The sequence below is a fragment of the Podarcis filfolensis genome (genome assembly GCF_964270895.1).
Source record: "Podarcis filfolensis genome assembly, chromosome: 10".
Taxonomy (NCBI): domain Eukaryota; kingdom Metazoa; phylum Chordata; class Lepidosauria; order Squamata; family Lacertidae; genus Podarcis; species Podarcis filfolensis.
In genome coordinates this window covers 70,931,078-70,946,142 of record NC_139612.1, presented here as the reverse complement: position 1 = coordinate 70,946,142, position 15,065 = coordinate 70,931,078, and the positions used below count along the sequence as shown (strand labels likewise).

General features: G+C 51.0%; 1 protein-coding gene and 1 long non-coding RNA gene across 2 annotated transcripts in view; both read right to left on the bottom strand.

The window, feature by feature from the left end:
* The window catches only part of LOC310744081 (protocadherin-15-like), a gene marked incomplete at its 5' end in the record, with an annotated part of 43,460 nt that extends 29,432 nt beyond the window's left edge, over positions 1 to 14,028 (bottom strand). Inside the window, 7 exons of the mRNA XM_083574823.1 lie at positions 90 to 188; positions 1,424 to 1,594; positions 6,957 to 7,067; positions 8,858 to 8,944; positions 11,354 to 11,446; positions 12,498 to 12,557; positions 13,900 to 14,028. Of these exons, the coding sequence (XP_083430949.1) occupies positions 90 to 188; positions 1,424 to 1,594; positions 6,957 to 7,067; positions 8,858 to 8,944; positions 11,354 to 11,446; positions 12,498 to 12,557; positions 13,900 to 14,028 (750 nt within the window). The remainder of the gene's footprint in view (positions 1 to 89; positions 189 to 1,423; positions 1,595 to 6,956; positions 7,068 to 8,857; positions 8,945 to 11,353; positions 11,447 to 12,497; positions 12,558 to 13,899) is intronic.
* Positions 14,029 to 14,633: 605 nt separating this feature from the next.
* LOC310743172 overlaps positions 14,634 to 15,065 on the bottom strand; it is a 204,632-nt gene continuing 204,200 nt past the window's right edge. The window contains exon 2 of the long non-coding RNA XR_014538851.1: positions 14,634 to 14,976. This is a non-coding gene — a long non-coding RNA (uncharacterized lncRNA). The remainder of the gene's footprint in view (positions 14,977 to 15,065) is intronic.

The window sequence follows — 15,065 nt, the reverse complement described above, 5'->3', positions numbered from 1 at the left end:
ACAGTAGCAAACACTGTGCTCTACTCTGCTATGGTCCAGAGAAGCCGTGAGGCACCACGGAAGTGTATCGGACCCCATTTACTCCACACCCCAGTACCTGAGAGAATAGAATAGGTGATGGCAGCCTTCAGGTCACGGTCTCCGTCCTCAGCGTGGATGGGACCAGGCAGGAACTGGAGGGGTTCTGTCTGCAAGAGATAAACAACCTTCAAGGAAAGCAGGCAGAGAAATATGCATGGGCAGGGGAGCGAGTTTGAGTTTCTGCCCTGCACATTGTTGCAGGAATTTATGTATAGGTGGAGGGAGTTGCCCCTCCAGCAGATATCATGCACATGCAGCCCACTACCAAAACCAGCACAATCACTTCTGTAACTTTTGTGATTTATCCCCAAAAAACACCCCATCACAGTTTCTTCCTATCTATTCAAAGGGCGTCTGCTACACGATACCAAATGCAAGAATTCACTGATAAATGCATCTATGTACTGGCTCACTGGGAAAACTTCAGAAATTCATATAGACCTGTGAGCTCAGCTCCTCAGCAGCCCCTCTGCCTGAGTGATAATCCCTGGCATCCTGATACCTGAGTGCCAGACAGGTAGCCATTCCAGAAATAACAAACCCAGATGAAGACAAAAGGGTGTGATTAACTTGGCTGGGAAACAGGGAAATGTAAATGTCTCTTTTGTTACACTTAATGGGTATTTGGTGGAGGGCAAGGGGAACCATGGGGCAGGGTCCAGGGTGCTCAGATTCCTGCCACCAGACCTCCCCTTTCATGATGTAACTGTGATTTATGAGTGATGTAGTTTGGGGGGTGTAACGCAGGTGGCGCTGTGGGTTAAACCACAGAGCCTAGGACTTGCCGCTCAGAAGGTCGGCGGGTCGAATCCCTGTGATGGGGTGAGCTCCCGTTGCTCAGTCCCTGCTCCTGCCAACCTAGCAGTTCGAAAGCACATCGAAGTGCAAGTAGATAAATAGGTACCGCTCTGGCGGGAAGGTAAACAGTGTTTCCGTGCGCTGCTCTGGTTCGCCAGAAGCGGCTTAGTCATGCTGGCCACATGAGCTGTACGCCGGCTCCCTTGGCCAATAAAGCGAGATTAGGGCCGCAACCCCAGAGTCGGTCACGACTGGACCTAATGGTCAGGGGTCCCTTTACCTTTTTTAACATGGGGATTAGCAGCTAATAAAAGTTTGGGTTCTCTTTTGTTCGGGGCTTCCATCTTGTTCCACCTGGTGGCAGGTGGGAGTCCTGTCACGACAGTCTTCAATAAAGACCAAGCCTACTGGCTGCTGTTTTGCTCTGGTATTCCTGGCTGGTGTCCTTGTTTTTTGTGCAAGGGAGCCCTCAGATTTCTCTGTTAACAATGTCACATTTTTAACAGCGGGCACCACATTTTCAACACCAGACGCCCCTGCTCACCTTGACCTCCCCTTCTGTGATGTTGGCGGTGTAGACAGGGCTGACACAAACGCCGACCCCGTCGTGCGACAGGAAGTTGCACGGCAGGAACTGGGGGTACTGGTCGTCTCCGTCCATCACGTTGACGTGGATCCTGGCTGAGGAATTGTACCTTTCCTTCGTGTTCATTTCCTGGGGCAGAGAAAGCTCAGGTTAAACACCCCAGTGTAAGAACATAAGAAGAGTGTGCTGGATCAGGCCAGTGACCCATTCAGACCAGCATCCTGTTCTCACAGGGGCCAACCAGATGACTCAACAGGAAACCCTCCAGCAGGATCTGAACACAAGACCCCTCTTCCCACCATGTGGCTTCCAGATTCTGGTGGAAGCAAAGCAGGAGCTATTGCGGTTGGTAGTCACAGATGACCCTCTCCATGAATTTCTCTAACCCTCTTTTAAAGCAATCTAATAATAATAATAATAATAATAATAATAATAATTTAATTGTACCCCGCCCATCTGGCTGGGCTTCCCCATAGAATTGGGGACACCTGGTTTATTAGCAGTACATGGGTAAAGGGATCTAGGGCTCTTAGTGGATCACAAGCTTGACATGAGTCAACAGTGTGATGCAGCAGCAAAAAAAGCTAACGCTGTTCTAGGCTTTATCAATAGAAGTTTAGTGTCCGGATCAAGGGAAGTCATAGTCCCACTCTATTCTGCCTTGGTCAGACCACAGCTGGAATACTATGTCTAATTCTGAGAACCACAATTTAGGAATGATGTTGACAAGCTGGAAGGTGTGCAGAGGAGGGCAGCCAAGATGATCAAGGGTCTGGAAACTAAGCCTGATGAGGAATGGTTGAAGGAATTGGGGATGTTTAGCATGGAAAAGAAGAGACTGATGGGGAGATATGAGAGCTATCTTCCAATATCTTAAGGGCAGCTACATGGAAAAAGGAAAAAGCTTGCTTTCTCCTGCTCCGGAGGGTCGGACCCGAACCCATTACAATTTGTTATTTACAGTGGACGCTCAGGTTGCAAACTTGATCCGTGCGGGATGCACGTTCGCAACCCGCAGAGTACGTAAACCCGCAGTGGCGCGTCTGCGCACATGCGGGTCGCGATTCAGTGCTTCTGCGCATGCACGACTGCCAAAACCCGGAAGTAACCCGTTCTGGTACTTCCGGGTTTCAGCGTTCCATAACCCCAAAAAACTAAACCTGAAGCGACTGTAACCCGAGGTATGACTGTACAGTGGTACCTTGGGTTACATACGCTTCAGGTTACAGACTCCACTAACCCAGAAATAGTACCTCAGGTTAAGAACTTTGCTTCAGGATGAGAACAGAAATTGTGCACCGGTGGCGCGGCAGCAGTGGGAGGCCCCATTAGCTAAAGTGGTGCTTCAGGTTAAGAACGGTTTCAGGTTAGGAACTGACCTCCAGAACGAATTAAGTACTTAACCCGAGGTACCACTGTATTTTGGTTGGATAATGTTCTCGAAGCTACCAGCATGAGTTTAACCGAACTGCGGGAGTCAGTGGAAGACAGAAGTGCATGCTCTGGTCCAGGGGGTCACAAAGAGGCGGACACGACTAAACGACTAAACAACAACAACCACTGTATTTTAAAAAGCTAATCTGGTAAAGCAAAATGGGAGCAAAAGAAAGCAGGATGCGATTTTTGTAAACTGCTTTGAGGTCTTCTGACGATGCAGTGGTAGGACTCGAACCCATGGCTTTGGGGAGAATCAGGAAAAACCTTCTGAGAGTAAGAGCTGTTTCACTGTGGGAATGGTCTCCCTTGGGAGGTTGTGGACTCTCCTTCCTCGAAGGTTTTTAAGCAGAGGCTGGATGGCCATCTGTCCTGCATGCTTTAGCTGAAATTCCTGCACTGTAAGGGGGGTGGACTAGATGACTCTTGGGGGTCCCTTCCAACTGATTCTACAAAATCAGAACGAATGCTCATTGAACAGCAAAGCAGCTTCCTGCAAACGAATCGCGGCAAATGCTCTCCGAACACGTCACACGGAAGCCCCAGCTTTGATCCGCAGAGGCCATAACACACCTGCGGGCACGTGCCATGGGTGGCTGCCCTAGGGCACACCTGAAGGGCACCCAGCTTAGAAACAAACCAGCAAGGGGGGGCAAGGAGGAAGAGGCGGGAGCGGGAGCAGGACGGGCCTCGTGCAAGGGACGGTGGCGCTGGGCACCTTGCCACCTGGAGAGCAGCCCAAGTGCTTCGTGGGGCGGGTGTGGGCGATGCAGAAGGGCTGGCGCGAAACCGGGGGGCACACGCGGTTTGGGCAAAGAGGGGATGAGCCGTACAGATGGCGGGGGTGCCTCTTGGCATTCCTGGGGCCACAAGTTGATGGGGGCCAGCTATTGATGCAGGGAATTGCCGCTTGACGTTAGCCCTCTTAGAGAAATTAAAAGAAGGGGGGAGAGATTTAAGCCATTAGCCCTGAAGGGGGGAGCTGACAGGATCACGTCACCCCCAATTAGCCAGCTTAGGGAGGCCCAGGCGGCTGTTAATGAGCCGGCAAGCGGCGGGGAGGGGGGGTGTGCCTGAAAATAGCTGTCCACAAGGAAAAGCCTCCTGGTCTCTCCGAAAAGCCTCGCTCTCTGCCGTCGCTTTGGTTTTAGAGGCGATTCCCACAGTTGGACGTGAGAACCCTCTGACAGTCTTCCCCAACCTGGTGCCCACTGGATGTTTTGGCTGACGCCTCCGACCAGCACGGCACATGCATCTCGAGGGCGCCGTCTTGGCGAAGGCTGCCCTGGCCACTCCGTGGTTGCCTGGCAGCGGACCAAAGGAAGTCTCCTTCATCGTGCAGTGCAGACTGTGGAACTCACTGCCACATGAACAGCATTAAAAGAGGACTGGGTGAGGGAAAGCTCACAAGGGCTGTGCTCTCATTCCTGCATCGCACGGGGTTGGGCTGGATGACCTTTGGGGGTCCCAACTCTACAATTCCACAATCCCTCTACAGTTGGTGGTTGCAATGCTTCTGAATACCAATTGCTGGAAACCACACAAAGGGAGAGGGCTCTTGCAGCCGGATCCTGTTTGCGAGTTTCCCATAGGCGTCTGATTGACGTGGGTTGCTCTTCCGGCTTTTGCTTCCGACTGGATGGGCTGTGGCCTGATTCAGAAGGCTTGTCTTGGAATCATCGAATTGGAGAGTTGAAAGGGACCCTCAGGGGTCATCTATTCCAACCCTCTGCAATGCAGGAATCTCAGCTCAAGCATCCATGACAGGTAGCCACCCGACCTCTGCTTAAAAACCTCCAAGGAAGGAGAGTCCGCCACCTCCCGAGGAAGCCCATTGCACTGCCAAACATCTCTTACCATCAGCAATGTCTAGGCAACACAATGACCATGTACATACGCAATAGACAATCTTTATAGAATTCCTTCAAACCATAACAAGTCCAAAATGAAATCTTTAGTCTCAAAGTCTCTGGAAATCTTTAAATGAAGCGAGGTACCAGACTTTGTGCGACGCAGGTGGCACTGTGGGTTAAACCACAGAGCCTAGGGCTTGCCGATCAGAAGGTCGGCGGTTCGAATCCCCGCGACGGGATGAGCTCCCGTTGCTCGGTCCCTGCTCCTGCCCACCTAGCAGTTCGAAAGCACGTCAAAGTGCAAGTAGATAAATAGGTACCACTCCGGTGGGAAGGTAAATGGCGTTTCCGTGTGCTGCTCTGGTTTCGCCAGCAGCGGCTTAGTCATGCTGGCCACATGACCCGGAAGCTGTACGCTGGCTCCCTCGGCCAATAAAGCGAGATGAGCGCCGCAACCTCAGAGTCGGCTGCGACTGGACCTAATGGTCAGGGGTCCCTTTACCTTTACCAGACTTTGTACGATGAAAGACAAGCTGTGAAGTTTTGTGTCTTCAGCAAATATGGTGTCCAACACTGAACAGAGATTCTGGATATTGACTACTGTTTCGTAGAATTATTCGTCAGCGTGGTGGGAGGATATAGAATTGCTTCATAAACCCATCTTATTTCGAATGAATGTATGTAAATGAAAATATCAAATGCTGTGGAACAGTGCTCATGTAATAATGTAGTCACTGCTGACAAAGAATTCTACGAAATGGTAGTCAATATCCGGAATCACTGTTCAGCGTTGGACATCTTATTTGCCCAATACACAAAGCTTCACAGCTTGTCTTTCATCGTACAAAGTCTGGTACCTCGCTTCATTAAAGATTTCCAGAGACTTTGAGACTAAAGATTTCATTTTGTCCTTGTTATGGTTTGAAGGAATTCTATAAAGATCTATTACATATGTACATGGTCATTGTGTTGCCTGGACATTGCTGACGTTCTCTTTGCAACACAGGGGTTGGTTTGGTTACAAGCAGCTCTTACCGTCAGAAAGTTCTTCCTGATGGATCTACTTTTTTGTAACTGGAAGCAATGGGTTCAGGTTCTACATCCCAGAGCAGGAGAAAAACCATTCTTGCATTCTCATAAGGTGCTTGTGTTAATGTTTAAAGCCCTAAATGACTCAGGCCCCAGAGGGGGACTTCTTGAGAGCTTCTCCATCCTCAGAGGCTCAGGATGGTAGCCTGGGAGAAAGGGCCTTTTCTGTGGTGGCCCCTAAGCCATGAGACTCCCTCCCCACAGAGGCACGTCTGTCACCTTCATTGCACAGCTTCTGGAGGATGCTGAAGACACTTGTCCCTGGCCTTTGACCCTTCAGGTACAGTGGACACTCAAGTTGCAAACATGATCCATGCGGGATGCATGTTCGTAACCCGCAGCGCCACATCTGCGCATGCGCAGGTTGCAATTCAGCACTTCTGCACATGCGCAAAGCACAATTTAGCACTTCTGTGCATGCGCAACTGCCGAAACCCGGAAGTAACCCATTCCAGTACTTCCGGGTTTTGGCAGTCCGTAACCTAAAAAAACGCAACCTGAAGTGTCTGTAACCCGAGGTATGACTGTACAGCGGTACCTCGGGTTAAGTACATAATTTGTTCCGGAGGTCTGTTCTTAACCTGAAACTGTTCTTAACCTGAAGCACCACTTTAGCTAATGGGGCCTCCTGCTGCCGCCACACTGCCACTGCACGATTTCTGTTCTCATCCTGAAGCAAAGTTCTTAACCTGAAGCACTATTTCTGGGTTAGCGGAGTCTGTAACCTGAAGTGTATGTAACCTGAAGTGTATGTAACCCGAGGTACCACTGTATATGTTTTTAGAACCCATTTTATTTCAACTGCAAGTTATTTTAAACTGGTCTTAACATTTTAACGTTCAAAATCTCGTGAGCCAGCCTAGGGCCTCAGGGTAGGATATTAATAAGAGTAATGTGTTCAAATTCTGCTCCCCAAAGGCATCCAGTTGGCCGCTGTGAGACAGGTTGCCAATGGCCTCACCCGGCAGGTTTTTCTCATGTTCTTACGAGGTGCTGAGAACACAGGCACTGGCAGGAATCCTGGTGTGTGGGAGCAGCGAGGGGCACCAGCGAAGAGAGGATTCAGCCCTTGTGGGTACCCCCCATGCCCCCCAATCTCCCGCTCCCCTTCTCACCACGGCATGGATCACAAACTCCAGGTGTCTCTTGGTCTCAAAATCCAGCGCTTTGCCCAGCACGATCCTCCCGCTGTTGGGCAGGTCGATCCGGAAATATCTGGCGTCGGCCTGGAAGTTCAAACAGGGGTGGTAGCCATGCAGCTGGCACAGCAAATGCCCATGGAGGGTGGCAAGCCCGGCATCCCTCCAGGTCCCCTCTCCCAAAGGCGCGTCTCCCGCCCGCTCACCCCTTGCCCCGCAAATCCATTTCCTCCACCCGCAGAGGTATTGGCCGTAATCTACGCCCACGGCCAGGTCTAGGTGTCCTGGTTCCCCCCAGCTAATCCCACGCCCACACCGGCGTTGCCATGGAACAAAGGGGGTCAGCAAGGGATGGGCAAGCGCGCTGCGGCCGCACGGTTCTGGCCGAGCGAGGGCTGGGCACCGGCCAACTCAGCCAAGGCTCCAGCACAAAATGGTGCCAACGCCTTTGCTTTGCTCTCCGCTGCCGGCAACCAGTTTGGTGCTGGTAGGATGGAAGGTTGGGAGCTGAACAGCAGGTGGCGCCAGAGCAGACAGAAGGAGACCCACAACTTTTTTGCTGATACGGTTGCGCCCTGCGTGGTTGGTGGGGAAATGGACGCATAAACAGAAAGGGGAGCAGCCAGAAGGGGCCGCCCGAGATCACGTACTGGCCCAGTGAGATCTCACGCAACCTTCCCTGAGGAAGGTGGTTGGGTTTAAAAAGTTCTCTCCATGGCCTGGTTTGCATGACCTGGCCTGGGGGTTGGACTAGATGACCCTCGGGGTCCCTTCCAAGTCTACAGTTCTGTGATTCCCACAGCCAAGTAAGATAGGGATAGTCACATAGTGGCGCTTCCGGGGGTTTGCCCAGAGTGCAATTTTGCCCCCGGAACGTAATCCTGGCACAAGTTGCATGGTTGCAAAAATTCTAGCTCTGCCAATAATAGTAGTAGTAGTAGTAGTAGTAGTAATAATAATAATAATAATAATAATAATAATAATAATAATAGTAACAATAATAATTTATTATTTATATCTCACCCAACTGGCTGGGTTTCCCCAGCCACTCTGGACAGCTCCCAACTAAATATTAAAAACACAATAAAACATCAAACATTGAAAACTTCCCTAAACAGGGCTGCCTTCAGATGTCTTTTAAAGATAAGATAGCTGCTTATTTCCTTTACATCTGGTGGAAGGGCGTTCCACAGGGCAGGCGCCACTACCGAGAAGGTCCTCTGCCTGGTTCCCTGTAACTTGGCTTCTCGCAGTGAGGGAACCACCAGAAGGCCCTTGGCGCTGGACCTCAGTGTCCAGGCTGGACGATGGGGGTGGAGACGCTCCTTCAGGTATACTGGGCCGAGGCCGTTTAGGGCTTTAAAGGTCAGCACCAACACTTTGAATTGTGCCTGGAAACGTACTGGGAGCCAATGCAGGTCTTTCAGGACCAGTGTTATGTGGTCTCGGCAGCTGCTCCCAGTCACCAATCTAGCTGCTGTATTCTGGATTAGTTATAGTTTCCGGGTCACCTTCAAAGGTAGCCCCACGTAGAGCGCATTGCAGTAGTGCAAGTGGGAGAAAACCAGAGCATGCACCACTCTGGCAAGACAGTCCGCAAGCAGGGAGGGTCTCATCCTGCGTACCAGATGGAGCTGGTAAACAGCTGCCCTGGACACAGAATTGACCTGTGCCTCCATGGACAGCTGTGAGTCCAAAATGACCCACAGGCTGCACACCTGGTCTTTGGTGCAGCAGGGAGGTCGGTACACCAAAAGGAATCCTATACTGCCTCTATTGCACAACACCCAGAACATTTATACTAAAATTAAAGTAATCCCCAGCCCCAACTAAAAGTTTATCTTCCTCCTGCCGGTGGCCTTGGGGAGAGGACTCACCGACGTGCCGTCGATCACGTACATGAGGGTGTCGCCATCGGCGTCCTCCGCCTGGGTGCTGAAGATCACGGAGTGGGGGGCGGCCAGCTGGGGACGAGAGGGTGGGAGAGCAGGGTTAGGTGGGAAGTCAGGCCTAGTGAGAGGAGTCCTCCTTATCGACTCTTTCATCCTTCCTGGGTTATGGCGATTAAACATACCGTATTTTTCGCTCCATAAGACGCACCTAGTTTTTAGTGGAGGAAAGGAGAAAAGCTCCTTTTTTGAGGATCAGCTCAAAGATGTGCAGCTTCTTTTGCAAAGGGGAAAAGCCCCAATTTTTTGAGGATCAGCTCAAAGTTGTTGAGCTTACTTTGCAAAGGGAAAAAATCCTTTTTTTATGGGGTTCAACTCACAGTCCTGCAGCTTCCTTAGGAAAAGAAAGGGAGCCATTTCTACAGTTTCCAGACTAATCTAATCAGCCAGTCCCATGTCGCTGGGGAAACAAACGGCCTCCGTATGCAGAACATTCAACAATGGAGGCCTGGGCAAGGGGCGGAAAGGGAGCCAGCAATCGACCACACATTCGCTCCATAAGACGCACAGACGTTTCCCCTTACTTTTTAGGAGGAAAAAAGTGCATCTTATGGAGCAAAAAATACGGTACCCAGGCAACGTGGCTGGCTAGATAACCTCGTCCCTCAAATGCAGGGGCACCAGTGACGTCTCATCTGCCCGCCATCAGAAGGAACGGGAAACACTCTCTTTTGGCAGAACATCAGGTTTCTCAGGACTAGCCTTTTCTACCTCAATTTAGCAGTTAAGTCGTGCACTGAGAACCAAGGAGACCCGAGTTCAAATCCTCACGCCGCTATCAAAGCATAGCTGTCAACTTACAGATTTGAAAATAAGGGACCAAAGGCCTCGAAAATAAGGGATCAGCAGCCAAAATAAGGGATTTTCGGAACACAGCTGTGTTCAACTTCTGAGTCCCTCCGAGCCAAAGGCAGAAAGTCCAGCCAGCAGCCAAACAAAGCCTCAAGCGGTGGTTCCCACAGCGCAGCAACCCGGCAAAGGGGATGCAGCAAGGGAAACCACCATGGCCTCTCCGCTGGGAAGCGCTGAGCAAAGGCGAGTCCCCAGGCAACGCGGCCGATTTGATCGGCACAAGGCATGCAAGCTCCACCCCCCAGTCGTTCTTAGACTCCTTATTGGGTGAGCAACGCAGCCAAGCAACACAGTTGGAGCATCCCTCCTCCCTGGCCGGCAGGGAGGGAGGGAGAGGAGCTGCTTCCTTTGAAACCCGGGAAATTTAAGGGACATCATCAATAAGGGACAGCAGCAGGACACGGCGCTGGGATAAGGGACTTTCCCGCCAAATAAGGGACGGTTGATAACTATGTATCAAAGATTTACTGGGTGACCTCAGGCTGGCGTGCCACGTTGTACCCAACATGTGGGGGGGGCAGCTGTTGCACATTGATGATGTCACAAGCACAAAGCTCTGCCCCCTCCCCACCCACCCCCCGGCCGGGCCATGCCTGCCAGGATGCCCTGGCAATCACGGTGGGGGCCGCAGAGGGCGAAAATCACCCTCTAAGCCGCTTGCCTTCACCTGGCACACCTGTGCTTGCCCAGGTGTGGTGGGGATGATGGCCCCCTCAATATTGGGTGGGGGGGCCTCAGCCCCCTGCCTCAAAATATTGAGTGGGGTGAAGCTCTTTCTGCTCTCTATATCCAGTGGCCTGACCTCAGGCCAGTCACTAATATCACTCAGTTTAACCTGCCTTGCTCAGTTGTTGGGAAGATAAAATGGCTAGAGGAGTGCAGAGAATTGTATTTTATCCTTGGAGGAAGATGATGATGATGGTGATGATGAATTTTTTAAAAAAAAAATTTATACCCCGCCCTTCCTGGTACAGAAAACCGGGCTCAGGGCAGCTAACAAAAAATTTAAAACACTTAATTGATGCAACAAAAAACAGCATAAAATACAGTATAAAACATGAATAACAATAAATTCAGAATTCAAAAATCAATTTAGGGGGGAAATCCATCCAGTAAACATTAGATGATCACCAGGGCTAGCTGGCTAAATTAGTCCTATTTGGGCCAGCAAGGAGACCAGGGGAGAATTAGCTGTGGGATCCCAGAGCGGGTGATCTTCATAGAAAGGGGAGGGGGAGGGAAGGAAGGGGAATAAAAGATCAGGCTAAATTCAAATTGAAAGCCAGGCGGAATAGCTCTGTCTTACAGGCCCGGCGGAAGGAGGTTACATCCTGCAGGGCCCTGGTCCCATGGGACAGAGCATTCCACCAGGGCGGAGCCATCACTGAGAAGGCCCTGCCCCTGGTGGAGGATAGTCTGACTTCCTTAGGGCCCAGGACCTCTAAACTATGGTTATTCATGGACCTTAAGGTATTTCCTTAAGCTTGGTATTTCCCCTCTCGAGTCCCCTGTTCTGGAGAAGGGCCCGGTATCTTCAGTCCCTCCAGTCCTGGCCGGGCGCCAGGCGCTCACCTCGCTGATGTTCTGTGTCAAAATAGTGTCCTCCTGGAACCGCGGCTTGTTGTCGTTCTCATTCATCACCTGGACGATGATCCTGTACTCAGCCTGCCGGGGAAGAAGAGGGTGTTGTGAGGGGCTTCCCTCGAGCGCCGCCTGCCCCGGAAAACTATAGTTCCCTTTGCTGGGAGGAATGGGGGCGGGGAGAGGACTGCGCCCTGGAGTTTGGAGATGGGGATCACTGAGAGCAACGCAACAGCGGATCCCCCCATGATCCTGGATCTCGATTTACGATTTTGTGCTCCACTTTACAGCAAGGCTCCCATGGGAGAAGTGTCACAGGGCACCAGAGCTACAGGAGACGACTGTCTGGATCCGCACCATGCATTTAAAGCTCTACAACACTACTTTGGGCAGTCATGGCTCCCCCAAAAGCATCTCGGAAACTGTAGTTTGCTGAGGTGACCCTCCCAGGACTACAGGCCCTAGAGAGGTTTAACACCCAATCCTTCTTCCCAGGGAATGCTGGGAACTGTAGTTCTGTGAGTGGAACAGGGGTCTCCTAGCAACTCGCAGCATCCTTAACAATCTACGGTTCCCAGGGTTCTCGGCCATTTCAAGGGGTGTGTATCTCCATCACCCTCAGATTTTAATCACATTGTTTTCCGGAACCCTAGGCTCTCACAGCAGGAGATATTAATAATAGTAGTAATAAGGGTGATGACAACAGTAGTTTGAGAGGGAGGTTTGTGTCGGGGGCAGGACTCAACCTTCAACCGGGTGCGGGTGCAAGTTTGTGTAGAAACTGGCCTAGCCCTATGAAGGTGAAATTTGCATTCGTGGCCCCACCCCTTTTGCCTTTTGCCCCGCCCACGGCGGCACGGCGGCCCTCCAGGATGACAAAGGGCAAGTCTCTCCTTGCTCGAATTCCCCTTGGAAACATTTGTGGCCTGCCTCACAGGGCTGGTGTGCGGGTGGTCAGCCAAACCAGGGCCATAAAGCACTTTGTAAGCAGCAGCCAGAGCCATGGTAAGCAGGAGACCGGGCAGGAGATGCCAAAGGGAATTGAGCTTGAAAAGGGGAGTTTGAAGATCCTGCCCAGGTTTAGGAATGTCTACAGCACATTTGGGCGGAGATAATAAAATGCAACGTTTTGTACCGGCGAGAAGCCGTCTTCCGTGCATGTGAAGGAGACCATCAGAACAGGAGTTTCCAATGCCTGGAAGAAAGAGAAATAAAGGGAGAGCGTCACCCTGACATCATTCATGCATCTCTTTCCTCAGCTTAGGGCCTCATCAAACCGAAATCCAGTCCTGCTCCAGTCTTGCTACCTGCAGGGACAAGACTCGTTTCGGTGACCCCTGTTTTTGCTCGTATGACACTAGAGAGACTTAGTACATCACAGCGACCAATGCCAAACAACACCGGCACACTTAGGGATCCTCAGAGTTTGCGCATCATGCATGACAGACCTCAGCAACTCAGCATTTTGGCTAATCTACTTTATTTACATATAAACACACATGGAGCACTGCAACATGGCTCCCTCTCTCTCCAACATCAGACAGCAAAGAGAAAAAGACAAAGGACAATAGTCCCACTTCACGGAACACAAACATCCTGTCTCCGTCACTTCCCACTTGGTGGAGTCAAAACATACACCGTCATGTGATAGACAAAAATCCCATGACTGCAGTCATGGAGCAGGAAATCTAACATCTCCATGGACAGCTGTGAGTCCAAAATGACGCCCAGGCTGCGCACCTGGTCCTTCAGGGACACAGTTACCCCATTTATGACCAGGGAGTTCCCCACACCCACCCGCCTCCTGTCCTCCAAAAACAGTACTTCTGTCTTGTCAGGATTCAACCTCAATCCGTTAGCCGCCCTCCATCCTCCCATGTTTCTAGCAGGTGCCGAAAAGAATACAGCAAAGGTGTCCTGCCTGATATCAATAGGCAGGGAGTTCCCAAGGGTAGCTGCTGCCACACTAAATGAACAAGTTCTTATAAATAATAGAATAATAGAGTTGGAAAGGACCCCAAGGGTTTTGGGGGGTTGGTCTAGATGACCCTCAGGGTCCATTCCCAACAGTTCTATGATTCTATGATTCATCCTATATTGGTGCTTCGGATTTTTTCCCTGCCTAAGTGCAGTACCATCTATTTGTCCGTAAAGGGACCCCTGACCATTAGGTCCAGTTGTGACTGACTCTGGGGTTGCAGCGCTCATCTCGCTTTATTGGCCGAGGGAGCCGGCGTACAGCTTCCGGGTCATGTGGCCAGCATGACTAAGCCGCTTCTGGAGAACCAGAGCAGCGCACGGAAACGCCGTTTACCTTCCCGCCGGAGCAGTACCTATTTATCTACTTGCACTTTGACATGCTTTTGAACTGCTAGGTTGGCAGGAGCTGGGACCGAGCAACAGGAGCTCACCCCATCGCGGGGATTCGAACCGCCAACCTTCTGATCGGCAAGCCCTAGGCTCAGTGGTTTAACCCACAGCACCACCCACATCTTAGCTGATACGTAAATCCGGCACTGAATGGGAGCAACACTCACCTCTCGGTCCAACACCTTTTCCTCGGAGACATTCAGCCGCACAGCCTTTCCGTCCAAGTAGAACCAATCGGCATCGATCCCACCCAAGGTCAGCTGGACGGTGTCGCCCTCAGGATCGCCGGACACCATTAACCGGCAGACCAAGGTGCCGTAGGGGCTGTTCTCTGGGATCTCAGTGAAGATGTTGCTTCCACCGCTGCACTGGTCAGCAACCGCTGGCAATCCCAGAGGAAAAAGGGACAGGTCAGACACCGCTAAGAATTTCACAGAAACGAAAATCTAACACCAACCACGATAATAGAATGGCAGACTCTTACGACTGAATACCTCGAACCAGCAAAGATGACGGAGAAAGTGAAAGGGCTCCCAAACCAGAAAGTAATACAAAGAATGGAAAATATTCAAGGATGTTAACGGAGAAATCTGAGGGCTCCCTTGGACAAAAAACAAGGGCACCAGCCAGGAATACCAGAGCAAGACAGCAGCCAGTAGGCTTGGTCTTTATTGAAGTCTGTCGCGACAGGACTCCCACCTGCCACCAGGTGGAACAAGATGGAAGCCCCAAACAAAAGAACCCCCAAACATTTATTAGCTGCTAATCCCCATGTTACACCTGTAGCAGGAACAACCCCCCCCCATCATTCAGTTTGTACAAACTTCACACACACTCACACTCACACACTACATACGCTACACTTCTGTTATAAATTCATAGAAAATCAACCAAAATCGGATTTGCACTGTTCCACTTTTATTTTACTCCATGAAGGAAGGACTACAAAATGGGGAAGGTTTGATACAGGGCACCCATAATTCCTTGAGCATACCAGCACATCCACAGGAGCCCTGCCCAGTTGCTATGCCAACCCTGATGGTCCTAGACAGAAGACAATCAAGATCACAAAGAACTTGCATATGGGAGTGGATTCAGCATGGAGTGGAACAAAGGACAATGATCAGATCTTCCCTCTGGGGGCAGGAAACGGCAAACTCCCTTTTGTCCTCTGGAAAGTACTCATGGGGAGGGGGAAAGGGAACCAGCCAGGTGACAGGACACTCAGGTTACCACCACAACTCCTCCCTCAACCCCTCCTTTCTGTGATGTATGTATGATGTTTCTGGGGGTGGTCTTGATCTACAGGATGGGAATTTCAAAAGTCTTTATA